Below are 15969 nucleotides of genomic sequence, written 5' to 3'. Positions count from 1 at the left end.
AGCATTCACTGGCACATATTAGCTGGACGGTCTTTGAAAAGCTGTAAGAAAGCAGATAGGGCCTCTGCCATGCTTCTGTCAGACTCTGCTCACCAACACTCCTTGTAGAATGGAAGAAATAATTTCTTGTTCCCCTTTAAGGCAGTTCTGACACTACAGACTCTCTGTAGTACAGACTCTGTTCTGACACTCTTTTACAATGGTAAAAGGGCATTAGAAACAGAAGTTTCTTAGGACAGTTACTGTCTATATTTTTAAGATTCACTACTTAACATTTGTTGTGTGCAAACATAAGGAAACTCTAAATAAAAATATATGTAATTGGCAACATAAAGGGACCAAATTTATATAAGAGGAGGAATGATGAAAAAGAGTATCAAAAAAGGAAAAAGAGAAAGGTAATCACAAACTAGATGACCATTAAGAAAGGTTTTTACCAGTCAAATCAACCTGTCTTACATAAGAAGCAAAAGCAGGCACAGTATATAAAATTCAATATAAGAAATGGAAAACAGAGGAAACTAATGGTACTGAAYGTGAAGATATACACTATACATAACTGACATGGGAAACAAAATAACACAAAGGATTCAAGGTAAGGCTGTAGCAAGAACAGAAATGAATGTTACTGCTCTGTTAATAGCTGAATATCTCAATCACAGACACTGGTTCTTATGGGCAATGCCAATCACCCTGACATCCTCTGGACGGGCAACAAAGTGCGACAAAAAGCTTCCAGAAATCTGGACTGTTATCGGGGATAACGTTTTGATTCAGGTGATGCACTGGCCAACCAAGGGTGATGCACAGCTGGCTATACACGAACAAGGAAGAACTGGCTGCAAATGCGGTAATCAATAGCAGCCGTGGCTATAGCGACCATGAAATATTGGAGTTCAAGATCCTAAAAGGGAGTGATGAAGGCAAACAGTAGACTGCAATGCCTGGACTTCAGGAGACCAGACTGGCTTGTTCAGAGAACTGGTAAGTAAGGCCCCATAGCAGGCAGGTCTGAAGGTTAAAGGAGCTCAGGAAAGCTAGCAGGTCTTTCCAGACAACCTCCTCCAAATGCAGGAATTGGCAATCCCAAAGACATAGGAGACTAGGTTGACTAAACAGGGAACTCACAGCTGAGCTCCAACATAAAAAGGTAGGCTATGAGAGGTGGGCACAGGGACAGACTACAGACATTTCTCTGGCACACACAGTTGATTAAGTTTCACCTTTGCAGCCAGCAGGTACAAATAACTTCTAACTTGTAGTGCTGAAAAGGCTCAGTAAGATGCTTGGGGTTGCAAATGCTAACTTTCAGCAACTCCTATAATATATTCAAAGATGAAAGAAAGCTAACACTGTGCTAAAGTTTTAAAAGAACAAACAGAATAACCTAGCTTAATTGCAAGCTTGATAAGCTACTAACAAATATGGAAAAAACAACTGAACAGATAATCGAGCCAAAGACAAACAAAAAAACGCTAAGATAGATTAAAAATAGAGACTAATGATGTATGGACCAYGTGATATTGAATGCATTTCACGTTATCTGATCTCTACTGTCATTTTAACATCTCCTCTTAAAAGCCAAGAGCCCAGAAGGTATTTTTAAGCACTTGACTACCTTAACCTTTTAAGTAGCTACTTTAAATTAATCAGCTACTTATATTGTGAAATTTTTTATCTTGAGTTGGGATCTAAATATTCTACAGAACATAAAGCTCTGACCTTTCCTGATAATGAAATCTATTGGCTTATGAAGACTTCTTTAAAATACTGTTTTAACATCAGCCATAATGTAATCATTTAAACTTCTTTTTAAAACCTGAAATAATGACGTAACACTAGTTAAGAGAACTACTGTCATAATCCACAGTTCCTGGGAATTATAATGCCCAATACTTACTTTTAATGCATCTTTGACTGCAGTCCTGCCCTCCTTTCCAAGAAAAATATTGTAGGGGTAAAGTCGTTCAATAATATGCTGGACTGACATCATAGGAAAGAAATCCTAATTCAAATTAGAAATAGAAATAATACTTTAAAAAAATTAACCCATTTTTTCTCAGCTATTAACTGAAAATCATATATAAATATAGAAGGCAATATACAAATGACTACTACATCCAGTTGCTGCTGAAATCTCAAAAAAGGCATTTCTCAGGTGCAATTCATTATAATGTAAACGTCTAAAACAGGTCAGATGAACAGTGCCCTAAAAGTAACTCACTTGCCTGTGCATAACGGGAATGTACAGTGATTGACTCAGCTACCTGCAGCCATCAACAGTTAGAAGAGATAGACCCCACCATAAATAGCTGAGTAGCTCTAGAAATTGAACCACATAATAAGAAAACTACAATATACTTATTATTTACTCATTCACAGCAATTTCTAATATATCATTCTGATTCTACTATATTGTACAGATACTATTTACCTAATCAAACATTCTGAACAGTTTGACCAAGATTGTTTTGCTCTGAAATATTACTAAGTATGCTTGCACCTTTCTGCTCACAGTTGGAAATACGTAATTCTTTTTGTATCTGCCTGTTTATTGAAGTAGTAGTTCTCTCAGAGCTACTGCCTGAACTGGACAAGGTTTTCACTTTACCACAGTCATAGAGAAAGAAAYAGAAGTACCATCCATGAATCCATGAATATACCAGAAATATTACATGCCTAAATCTTTCCATGGGGGGGAAATTCAAAAACCCTGAAGTCATGCTCAATCACTTGCTGTACAAAAGGTTATAAATTATTAATGACTAAATTGCGTGTAACATTAGTAAAAACAATTAGTCAGTGGACTAGTACTATTTTAAGAGTTCACCAAAGCAAGAACACAGTGTATCATATAATCCAAATAAAATCAATAGATTTACAATTCAAAAACCCCTTGAGTTTACACAAAAACCGAATTGAAAAGAGTAGAAGAGCTGCTCAGAAACGAAATCAGGAGATACATATTTTATGAAATGCATAATTCAATTCTCACTTGTAATCAGGAATACTATTTATAATGTTCCATACTAAAGAATCATCAGTAAAAATAACCCATTTAAGGGCATTCTAGTCAATGTACTGCTTAAGGGATCAGAGAGCCCTTTATTGYATTTTAAAAGACCTATGACTATATATAAAGACAAAACATATAATTTGCCCACATTATCTCAAATAAATCATAATTATAATGGCATATCTGAAATTAGCCTCTTCAGAACAACACCCTAGAAAAAAATTCTCTTTTTCAGAAGGAAGGAGTTTTCAACCTAAGAAATATATAAATGAAGCATTCTGAGACTGTATGAATCTGTGATGGAAGACAAGGAAACAGCCATTACAACGTATTACTTCCACACTGTTGAGTGGTTAGATCATCCTAGCTGGATTAAAAGATGGCAGTGACCCAGTATGTGAACGAAAAATGCTTAAGCTAGAATAAGTTGAATAGAATGATCAGTTTAGAAAACTGAGCGATTAAAACTAATTCTAAAAGAAACAGTTCTGGTCTATCTATAAAAGACACTGTCATACAAAGATAACATTTTACATTGTCTAATGTAAAATAAAATACTTCCTTCATTCCACAGTTAAGATAATAGCTAGAGCTCATTTTATTTCCATTACTCTGAAAGCCATCTGGCATTCATTTAAAAATAATTTTTCACTCCAGGCCTCAAAGAATAAAAAGTCACAATTTATTTTAAAATCCAACATGTATTTCTTTCCTAACCCTCTTCAAATACCGTTTCATTTCTCTACATTTGAATTTTAATCACTTCATAGTATCTGATGCAGTATTGCTAGCTCAGACAAAAATTCTAACTGTAAAGTACTGGGCACAATGTCTTTCTAGAACACAATTGAGGGGACTGAGCAAAACAGTAAAACAAGTAATAAATATGTTCTAATGTGTGTAATTCAGTAAAATATGTAAAATTAATCTGCAACTGAGCAGTACCACAGGTAAAATGCTTGCAAAGGAGATACAAGAACGATCCTAAAAGCCCTTTTCACAGACACCTACACTTTGAAGTGAGGGTTTCAGTAGAAGTTGTTCTAATATTTTACCCTTTTGGGTTGACTACCTCTTCCCACTCGTAAAAGRATATCTAGCCCATCTCTATACAGACCTCATCATCTCACTGACTTCCCTCAGGAAGTACCTTCTTTCTCTTACTTTGACTTTTTATCAAGTAATTGCAAAGAACAAGTGATGAAAGGCTGTCAGCAAAAGCAGAAAGACTGCCACAGCAATTGACTTGGCCTGCCTGATCTGCCAGCATGAACCTAACAAAGTATACAGTTGTTATATTTCCCTATGGATTGCAGCTGTCAGAAAGTATTATATTTTCAAGCATGCACAACCTGCATCTTCAAATAATTCAAATTCTTCTCTATGTCAATGTTTATTCTAAATCAACCATCAATCCAAAGTCATAATGTGTGATTCATTTCACACAACTTAAGTGCCTACAACACAGGTATATCCACATTTGAACTAATTATTTTTGGTCCTCTTAGGTGTCAATGGAGAGCAACAGGTGTCTATGGTACGTGATTAATCCAATTTGCATGTGTACTATTAAATCAGAAAAATCACATCCTGAAAGTGCTTATTTCTCTCCACTGACTAAAAAAGGGAGCCTAGATGACAATGTATCATCGGTGTAGATGCTGGAAGTCAGATGAGATGTCTTAGCAGAATATGATCATTATTTTGAATGCTAAGACACATTAGATGACATTACAAATCTTGTGTCAGGTCATGCTTTGTCCTTCAGTATTATAACATGTAGTACACATCAAATCCAATCCAGACCCAAACTATCCCTGTTCTTTTTTGTTGTGGTTTAATTTTTTTTAATATTCATGTTAATCTTCTTCCAAAGACATAACCAATCTAGATCTAATTCTGAGGAATTCTAAGTTCATACAGTTTCACAGCACATGTGTATGCACATACCAAAATCTGAACTGCAGCCGTTAAGCTGTCTAAAGGAAAATCTGGAAGTCCCAGTGTAGAAGATTCTTGAGAGCAGAGAGTTGTAGCAAAAGACAGGAGCTGAGAAATTCTGCATAAAAAAAGTAATTACAGAATTTTATATATGCCAAGTATATTTAAATTACTATATTTAAATATATTTAAATTACTAAAGCAGAAAAAGCTAAACACAGCATACGATGCTGAAACTATTTCTGAGCACAAATAACTAACGTACRTGCGATTGAAGTTCTAAAGCATTAAGGATTCATTATATGAAGACTGCATATGAAAAGCTGTTTGAGCATACACCCACATATATTAAAAAAACTTCTTCAGTTCTGGTATCTATGCAGTGACAGAAGTTACAAAAATAGCAAGGAATCCTGAAAGGACATCACATTCCTTCATTCATTTCATTTTTTTTTTAATTATGAAAAATTACCTCTCTGTAGAAATGTTTGATCCAATTGAATATAATAGCTGAAGATGGTCCTGAAAATAGAACACAACATCACACAGTAAATTTTTGAGGTCATACTGTGGGACACAGCTCATGATGTATGAGGCATTTTCTATTTTTCTTTTAATTTAGACATGAAGAATCCACCCACTCCTTAACACAGAGTTAATTTTGTAGAAGAAGGGCATTATCAAAACTTTCTTTTAGGCTTACATTGTTTTATGGAAGCTAGTTTTCTACTGCAGCATTCCTTACCATCTCTAATCCTGCTTTTCAGGAATTTATTAGGTAGCAATATGAATAATATCCTTTAAGATCAAAGTATTATCTAAGGATTCTTTCCAGAGGTGAAGTATGTAAAGCATAAGGTCAAAATATTTATTAGTTCTACTCAGTACACATAATTCAACTATTCTGCTAGGATACTTACATTAAAGGGCAGATGATAAACATCTCTAGCTTGAAATCTAGAGCGAAGGGGTGGATCCAAAGGGTTACCAGAATATTTCGGTACTGGCAGACCCAATGCTATTACTCGAAAATCTTCACTAACTCGAACAATCTTCCATGCATCTAACTCTGTTTTTGTATGTTCCTAAATTAATCAAAATAAAGTAAGAAGAAGGAAAAAAAAATACATCATTAAAACTCATGATGATTGAGCTGCATCTGGACCAACAGTCCTGTCTCTTGAAGCAAAATGTGATATTGTTCTCAACTTCCTTCCAGAAGGCCAAGAGAGTGCTGAACTACTTGAATTTGCAGATCATACAAGCAAAGTTTTCCAAGATGAAGGTAGACAGAATACTTTTAATTACATGCAGCTTTCAGGCCCCTAGCAAGTTATCCAAAGACCCCACAGTTGGTCAAAATTCAAAAAAAATGTTACAACCTTGTTTTCACAAAGAACAAAAAATAAACATTTCTTCTACTTATAAACATAAAAGAGACTAATCAGAATAAAAAAAATGAAATATGCTTCACATATTGAAGTATGCTTCACATAAGCAAAACAACACAGAACTATCATTAGACTCCTTCAAGGAGTACATCTAACTTGGTGTATATTCAATCTCTGCCATGAAAAGATTCAATGCACATGAAACAGCCACCCTTTAGTCTTCTCACATTACAGCCAAGTCTTTCTTGAAACTGCGTTAGTACTTCCTGCAGACCTAGATCTAGAGTAATTATTCACACAGCAGAAGAGAAAAAGAACATTAGCTTATATAATACAATATTCCCCAAACAACAAAATAACAATATTAGATTTAACATCACAGCAAGAGATTTATTTAATTCACCTACTATTAGCAGTGAGCTTGAGGCACTCATTTTGAAATATTTTATCATTACAAAAGTGATAAAAAGAAAAAAGAGGAAGATGTCCTGCATAACCACAACCAAATCCTGTCTTTAAATACAATTACATTTAAAARGTTTGCATTGTAAATATAATAATAATGCTTCCAAAAATTATACCTACTAATTAAATACCAAAAAAAATGTTTTTGGAAAGAGCATGGATCAGAAGAATTCTAACCGCAGAGGAGAGCAATAAGAAATAACCAAAACATTTTCAGAAATCCGCTACGGTACTTAACGGCATAGTAGACAATTTAATACAGTCAGGATAAATGGCAGAAAGCTTACTGCAAATTTCCTTCTTCTGACTTCCTATGCCACATTATGTCTGTCTTACCTTGCTGTGGTTCAGACCAAATATGGGTAAGCAGGGGTCAGACYGATACAAGAGACAAACAGGTATGCGATAGACAACTACAGTCGTCTGCACATGACAGTAAGATAAAGAATACTACAGGAAACTCTGCTGAAATCTATCATGGTCTCCAAAAACTTTAAAAGTATCCATTCAAATTTAAGCAGTGCTACCCAAAACTTGAAAAAATTAAAATGACTAAAGCAGCAACAGCAGCAGGCACTAAAATATCATTTCATACCTTTCTTATAATTTAGACTGGCTATTTATCTATACTTTTGCAAATTAAAGATGAGACAGCATTGAAGAATATGGTATCTCCCATCACGATGGCTTTTTTTCAGTATTCTAACATTTTGAAAGCTTTACAGAGACTCTTCCAATGTTAAAGCATTATCTGAACTTCATGGGAACACTTTCAACTTCAATCCATAGTCTCAATACTGAGAATAGCTTTCACATTTTAGAAACACACAGGCTTCATACAACATTAATACAGCCTACTCTTTTTGATGTGGACAAAGGAGACAACGAAAAAAAATATTGTTGCAACAAGTAAAGGAATGTTTTGACTTCTCMCATAGCTTTTACCTTGCTAATTTAATCCCATGTCACGCTCCAGAAAAAAATGTAGGCACCTTGCTGAGATTACCTTCATTTGCCTAATGACTACTCCTACCCTCAGGACAGTATTCCAGCACTGTCAAAAACAGGAAAACAAAAAAGAAAAACCCAAATGGCTCCTCCATACCTGCAGAAGCTTGTCATAACGTTCCGCAGACATGAGAAAACGACCGTCTTCTAGCTGCATTTCCCTGTTCTCCAGCAAATTGTTTAACACAGGCAAGACGTTGCGCTCAGCCTTCTCCAAGCCTTCCAACACAAGGATTCTGCCCTTTGTAGCTGCTCGAACCGCACACTTTTCAACAAGAAAAAGCAGTATTACAAAAGAAATGTACAACATTGCATATCTCATGAGATCCTGCTGAAAATGAACCAGTAGATAYTTCCCGTACAGTATTTATTTCCATGAGATTCACATAAGCAATGACCATGAACCGCTTGTCTGTATGGTGCTACATAGATAGCTATCACTTGAGCTTCCCTTTTAGCTCCTATTACACGACTGGCAAAAATCAGTTCCAGTGTCTTTTTTATCAATACAGTAAAATGTGGAATCTTGCAGAAATTCTAGGGAATACCCACTATACATTAACTTGCGGCCCATTTTTGGTTTGATGTTCTTTACTCTTTTGTGTTTTCTGTATATTTTAATGCCATCTAACAATTCTGGGATAGCTATTTATATAGAAAATAAAAGATCAAGRTTGTTGTAAATGTTTTAATATAATTATAAACAAAGAGACAGATGTTCCTCTGGTTATACAGCAGGGTAAATGCACCCTTCGTACACTGATACAGTTTGACAGGAACATAACTCTGCTGAAAACAAGCATGGACCATAAAAACAAAGTAATGCCACAGTTAGTCAGACACATTCAAAAAAAAAAAGAAAAAAAGATGAAATTAAGAAGAATTAGAATTATATTCCCTGACTAAACATGGTCATCTATAAAAAGCAGAAAAAAATGTAGACGACAAATCTCAGGATTCTTTGGAGCTTTTGGGATGGAAAGCTGTTTCTTCTCTATTTCACTTCATGAGTTGTTTAATATTGGGATGTTGATTTTAAGCGCATAATGTGGGACCAAAAGGTAAAACTGAACTCTGGTGCTGGCAATTTCATGAAACTTTCTTGTAGTATATGACATTCACTCAGGTAAATTAACTACACTTTATGACTAATATTCACAATTACTGTCCAGTAAAAGATTCTGAAATTTAATACTGCATTCTTGTCTATTCTTGATTTGCAGTTTAATCAGATACTAATGGGGCAGATTTAGGCATAGGCAACATTTAAAGGCACCAAAGAGTCTTCTTTTGCATTTCTGTTATTTTTTAACACAATTTTATACATCAGCAGATGTATAAAATTATGTAATTTATATATATAATATATATAATGTAATATATTGTATATATATATAAAATTAAAATTATGTATAAAATTATATTGCGACAGCAGAGTCGCAAAGAGACAATGACTGAAGTCCCCTCCCAACACGCCTGCTGTAAACTCCAATGGAAGAATTTTTCATATAATGCTTGATGGAAACCTCTGATGAGTATGACAAAGGCCAAAAACTAGGACAGAGAGAAAGAGGGATGGAATGAGAAAAAATAATGAAAAGGTATCAGAATACAAAAATAACACGAACAAAAACTATATGTGAAAACAAAAAGATATACAAGGTCCATAAGCATAAATATAAGCTAGAAACAACCAACCAAACATGACTGTGTTCAGTGCAACTGTTGAATTGCTACTTGGTACAAAGCACATGACAGAATCAAACAAAGACCTATTTGAGAAGATAAAGAACACTGTATGTGAAAAGACTAAGAATTATTACTTTAGGTGCTTCCTATGCACAGGATAGAAGCATAAACACCTACTGGAAAAAACAGCCATAATGTAAGCTTTTCACATCATTATTAAGACAGTAATAGGTCCAGTCTAACTGAATTCTACAGTGGATTCCAGCTAGTGACTTAAAAAAAAAATAGAAAGAAATAAAAAAGGCACTCAAATCCTGGTGTGCACCTCCATATCGAGTTCCCTTCCCTGAAAGACATTCTATATAATACTTCTGAATTTAGCCTCATAATGAGTATCTCAGGAATCTGGAAATTTTCCATTAAAAAAAGCAGCGGTCCTCAGATTATTTCCCTTTAATGGAACCACTTCCTTCCAAAAGCAATCAACATGTGAATTGATTTTATTGGTTAATTCAGGCATCATACTTTAACAGGCAATATAAAATTCCTCTCTCCTACTCTTCCTCTCATCCTCGTCTCATAAAACTTATATAAGGGCCAAATTTTGTACTAACATTCTTCCCTAGAAAGGTCACTGGTCAAGTCAAAAATCTGTTCCAACCGGACGAATAGAAAATTCAGCTCTGGCTGCCAATCCAACACCTGGCACGAGGAAAATGGTCCTATTTTGTTTAAACACAGTTTGGAGACACAGTCAGAACATGCTTTAACAAACAATTTATTTCTCAAGTTGGTAGGATTCTGCATATTATAACTCCATGAATACTTTGTGACCAGGTTTAACTAGCCAGAGGAAAATACACATTCTGTTCATATGGTTTCAAAATATTTTGAGTATCCATAGAATCTTGTTGACTCATGTTGAGACATGCACACTATGGATGAAGGTTTGCAGAGTTAATAAGCTTCCAGTATCAACACAGATTTATGTCCTGGTTTGTACATGAAGGCAATCTAGGGTATGGAGAGACTGCAAATATAAGGATGTATACAACAGAATCATTTAATTCAAGAAAGCAGTTCTGCACTAACAGTGCAATCTTCAGACACAGCCTACTACACCGTGTTGCCCACTGAACATCAGTTTAAAGGATCAAAATTAAAAAAATTATTTAATTTAAATAGARTCTCCTAAAGTTAAGAAATTTTTTGAAGTTTTAATCCAAAATTCTATTGTTTAGCATTATAATGTTTCAAAAGGTATGTTGCAGATTGTCTGGGTTATCCATATACACCTTTTGTTTCCATCTTCAGAAATGACTCAGTGCACAACCACGTTTTTTCACTTCTTGACCAAAAAATATCCATAACAATAACAACAACAACATCTGAGTGCTAATTTACTATGATTCTTTTTTTTCCAAATTATGCTCTTTCCTGTAGTTTTAAGTATATCTGAAATATTGGAAATTGCTCTCCAAAATACAATGAAATAAATGCACATCTATCTCAAAATAAAATATAATCATCTACAGATGAATATAAAATAATAAATATATAAATATACACACATAAAAAAAGAAATTCATCTATCTCTAAAGATCTTGTAGAAAGTATTATCAGTATACAGCATGAAGTCTGCTCTGAAGACCAAAACAGCTGCATATCTCTAGTTGTTGAACCATGGTGTTTATGTACTCTGGTTGCTAATGAGTAATATGTCTTTGCAATAAGCTAGGCATAATACAAGGCATCCTCTGAATCATTATTTCAGTTTTATCTGTGTATTGATGGATTGGTTTGGAAACTAAACTGGATAACAAATAAGAGGAAGGAAAGTAAGTTTGCAATCTGTCACTGAAAAATCATGTTTTAAAAATGCTTCCAAGAAACTCATCTTCATAATTCTATAATGAAAACCCAGAAATAGCTGTGCTGTCTCACCCTCTCACTAGCCTCGTTTGTTCAAAATGTTCAATACAAAGTGTAATTTGACAGGAGGGTATATATTATGCAATCTTGATGATAAACCTGAGAGTATAAGTATTAATTCTTGTTAAAAGGGTGAGAGGGATTTGTCGAATGTTTATCTTCAGATTTATTTTAACTGCAGCTAGGGACCGTTTTGCTCATCAGATGAAGAAATAAGCTTACAGCCTCCCACCTGTCCCCCTAAAAGGATGGTTACCTGGATACCTGCTCCAGGGAATATGTGCAGTTATGATAAGCTGATTTTTCTTCTCTAAAAGCAGAAACCCTTAATACAGCATTATTCTCATAGTAATGACTTTATGCACCAAACATGCATTGCAGATTTCTTATTTCAATTTCATACTGCACATATAAAAATATCTTTTATCTTTAAGGCAAAAAAAACCTTAGGAAAAAAAACACCCTAAGTAGATTTTCAGTCTTTCTTAGAACTGAACAATGCTGAGCTTCTCCACATAAGCAGTGCAAAATAAGACAACTGCAGGAATCAGTAAACTCTGATCATGACATAAATCATAGTGTATAAACACATGAATGAAGTTATACAGTGTCAGAAAGGGAGGAAGRACAGGGAATATCTCAACACAACGCATATACTGAAATGCATAAACACCAGAGAAAGCAGGACATTTTAATAAAACTAATCAAAATAATTCAAAAGGATGTACAAATTTTAACAGTATAATTTGAAATACCAGAACTGAAACCATGGCTATAATCATCAAATCTGTTTTCTTCAGGAAAATACATATAATTAGACAGAAAACCCTAATTATCCTGAAATCAGAGAGGAATATTCTTGGGACGTGCATAGAGCTTTTATTTTTCAGATTCATACATCATTCTGGGTTTCCATAAATCATGATTATGTTTGAGAATTTTACAAAAACAAATGCTGCTAGAAATTGCTCAACAGTAATTACTAGTTAGTATCTTCTTTATGGAAGCTACCTGGAGATATGTTTTATAGAAGATGACCACCCTTTCTCTGAAAATTCTATCTCCGTAATGACATCTCAAGCACAGCACCCAAAATTACAGTGTAGGAAAGTAACAGAACAAGCAAGTAACACCAAAAAACAGAACTAAGGAGATAAGGTTCCCCTACATCGGCATCTTGTATGTCAGAAGTCCCTTCCAACGCAATTATCTTGTYCCCTCCACCAGTAGCTGTGTTCAACCAACTTCAAAGCAACAACGACAAACTTTTTATAAAAAACTTACTGTTGTCTTGTTCCTTAGAATACTTGCAAAATTTTGTATGTTAGTAGTTAAAAAAAAAACATAGTTACTTAAGAAAAAAGTTCTGAATGTATAATGTGGCTCACAGATGAGATTAAAATCAGACCTACTATTCACCAGAAACATGTATTCTCTTCTTTTGTTACAAACTTTTCACTTCTTGGTTGCACTTTAGCACTTCACAGCTACAACACACTAAATTTAGGCCAGCCTATACTGGGTTATATGTTGCAAATATGATGTTCAGGTTTTATTAAAAGCAAGGAAACAGTAACTAATGCAGTTAGTCAAATAAAAAAAAGTCACTATAGAACTAAATAATTCAACCTTTCAATCATCTTCTTCCCCACTAATGGGGGGGCSTAACTCCCCACCTGAGCCAGTAAAGTATATTCTGGGTGGGTTTTATAACTAAATTTTCCTTGTGAGGCTAGGAAAATTACCAGGTAGATTCTAWTTGTTTTTAATAATATCGCTGTTGACTCAATTTTTTTAAGGTAATAGAGAATTCACAGTATACCTATCAGCCAGGCTAGCCAGTATCCTGAAAGAGACTCCATCTGAAGTAGTAATGTTCCAGTAGGGAAGAAAGGCCTGAACTRGTGAGCAGCTAATTCATGATGCAATGCCACAGGACAGCAAGAAAGAAGAGCAAATAAAGGGGGAAAACTTGAATTTACTGGGGATCCAACTCTCAAAATTAGGTGAGGGTTAAGTTTAGCCTAGGAAATGAATCACTATATGATGAAATCATAAACATATCATGCAAAAATAACTGGAGTAGTCTCATTTCCTAATCACTTAATTTTAGCTTCCTCTACACTTTTTTCCTTTTTTTTTTTTTTTTTTTTTAAGCTACCACAGGTCAAACGCTATGTTTCATTTCTATCACTCCTTCCACCAATATTGCAGCTGTTTTTAAAGCAGTCCCTGGAAGTTGCATTTACAAGAAGACTATCTCCCCACTTAGGCAGGGTCTAGCCATCTGAGTAGCTTCATACCAGGTCTACTAGAACAACAGCATATTTACATTAGGTATGCTGGAACATGTTGCATCTTGGGTAGTGAGCAAGCCAGAAGGAAACAATTTCATTTTTTTCACAGGTGTAAGAGCACAACTATCTACCAGCAAAGAAATCCAGGAATTTTATCTTCTTTCTATGCAATACTTGTCTTCCAGACAAGAATAAGGAAGATGAGCTGAAGGTCCTGGGTTCAAGYCCCAGTGGAACCAGTAACAGGMAATCTGTGGGAGGTTAGACTAGATGATCTCCAGAGGTCCCTTCCAACCTTCCTGACTCTGTGATTTGGTGAATTGTTTAAATATTTYTTCCTGATGAGTAGAGTAAAAAGTGAATTAAGTACTGGACAGAGATCTGAACGTTATAAAGYTCCCATCACTGTGAAATCACTTGGGTTTAGAGCACCATCCATCAAGTCCATATTGTCTAGGAATGATATCAYCCCACTTATTACAAAATATTGCCCCTTCCCCAGTATAGGGAGCACTGGCTTGAGAAGAGAGTGTAATACATATGTAACACACACACACAAAACATACCTTCAGTTTTAAGCTATAACGAATTATAAATACCTAATATTTATCCTAATATTCCTTACATAAATGCCTTCCACATCAAATCAAGATAAAGACTCCTGAACTCCTAATCTGACAAACTTAGTTAAATGCTAGCACTTTTAGGAATGCAAAAGAAGTACTGTATATGATCAAAACAAAACCACTTTTAAGAGTTAAGAGGCTGCTACACAGGGGTCCTTTACCATGCATTTTCKTTTTGGATATAACATATACTATGTACATGATAACAAAGATTAATTTCAGCCAAACACAGTTGGTCTCTACACCATATTTCTTTCTTTCTGTGCAACGTCTGATGCATCAAGAAAATTAATGCTAACTCCTGGAGCACTGCCTGGTTTGCCTCTTCTATGGACTTTGTTATCTACCTACCTGTATTATAAAATATGGCCGTGCAGAACAGCCAGTAAACCAAGTTATACTATTTGACAGTGCCTTTGCTGTGGCTAATCTAATAGCTCATCAAAAATCCACTGAGATCTCCAAGGCAGTAACTTAGTACATCACAGAATTACACAACTAGCAGCCTTTGCTGATTTTTTTTTAAAGCTGAATTATTCTTACCTATCTCTTTTCCTGGGGTATATAGAAAGTTTTTGTGACATACACATACATACATACCTGTGTACTTATTTTATATATATATACACACACACAAATGTGATCATCAATCATTTCATTCAATTAGCTTCATATCTTGTCTCATTTTTTAATTATTTTTCTGATCTTTTTTCATTAAAAGAAACTGAATTCAATTCTGTGTAATGCTACCTCAGCGGGTTTYGTGTCACGTTCATTCTACAGACAGGAGAGTTTACACTGTCATTTCTGTCACTCTGGATGTTTAATTGATTACTACACGACGTCTTCCAAGTCATAGTTGAAGAGCCTTTTTTTAGTATCTCGACAATCAATTTTACATTTTATCTTGTATAACTTATGATGCTGGCATAGCTAARGATACAAAGACACTGTATTAAAAATGAGTATGCTCACATATTTCAAAGATACACCAAATACTGTATCTAATTTTGCATACAGAGAAATGACAGTGATATACAACTTATCTACTCAGTGAATAGTTCAATTAGAAAATCTTTCAAAAYGTGACCTTGTATTTGTAGTTTTTCACCACATAGTCATATAATATTTTTCTACACATACAAGATAAAAATGAAAATTGYCTCAGGAATGATATAATGCAGACATAAAATTATCAAATCTAACTGCTTAATTTTTGGAAATACAATATGCTGATATCAGAAGCTTCATTCTGGTTCAATCAAGTTGGTGGTTCAAGCAAAAAGTGTTAAAGTAACATAAAACAACCAGTTAACACCAGCTTTTCTATCTATAAAAAACAAATTTGGAGCTCTAATTTAAACATAYAAGTAATATAAAGTAATTCAACTAATTACTTGATGCCCAACATAACATGCAATAAGTTACAGAATAAGGTCAAGAGGTTACTTGTCTCAATAACAGCAGTAAAAGCATTTCTGARGTTTTTAACTGTGAGCTGATAGTTGAATACTAAAATTAATGGACTAAGGTATAGACAAGAAAATAGAACTTTTTGCTGTCAGTTCCTGATAGAAAACATTGGTAGAAAAAACTGACACCAC

General features: G+C 34.5%; 1 protein-coding gene across 1 annotated transcript in view; it reads right to left on the bottom strand.

Annotated features, from left to right (window-relative positions):
- The window catches only part of VWA8 (von Willebrand factor A domain containing 8), a 184911-nt gene that overhangs the window by 144796 nt on the left and 24146 nt on the right, over positions 1 to 15969 (bottom strand). The window contains exons 5-9 of the mRNA XM_085309462.1: positions 7919 to 8086; positions 5878 to 6042; positions 5430 to 5479; positions 4967 to 5075; positions 1901 to 2005 (exon numbers count right to left, since the gene is read on the bottom strand). Coding sequence (XP_085165588.1) covers positions 1901 to 2005; positions 4967 to 5075; positions 5430 to 5479; positions 5878 to 6042; positions 7919 to 8086 — 597 coding nt within the window. The remainder of the gene's footprint in view (positions 1 to 1900; positions 2006 to 4966; positions 5076 to 5429; positions 5480 to 5877; positions 6043 to 7918; positions 8087 to 15969) is intronic.

This window comes from Rhea americana, unplaced genomic scaffold (assembly GCF_003343005.1).
Source record: "Rhea americana isolate MKP2758 unplaced genomic scaffold, rheAme1 scaffold_3, whole genome shotgun sequence".
Classification (NCBI taxonomy): Eukaryota; Metazoa; Chordata; class Aves; order Rheiformes; family Rheidae; genus Rhea; species Rhea americana.
The sequence above is the reverse complement of the archived record's forward strand: the minus strand, read 5'-3'. Positions and strand labels throughout refer to the sequence as shown.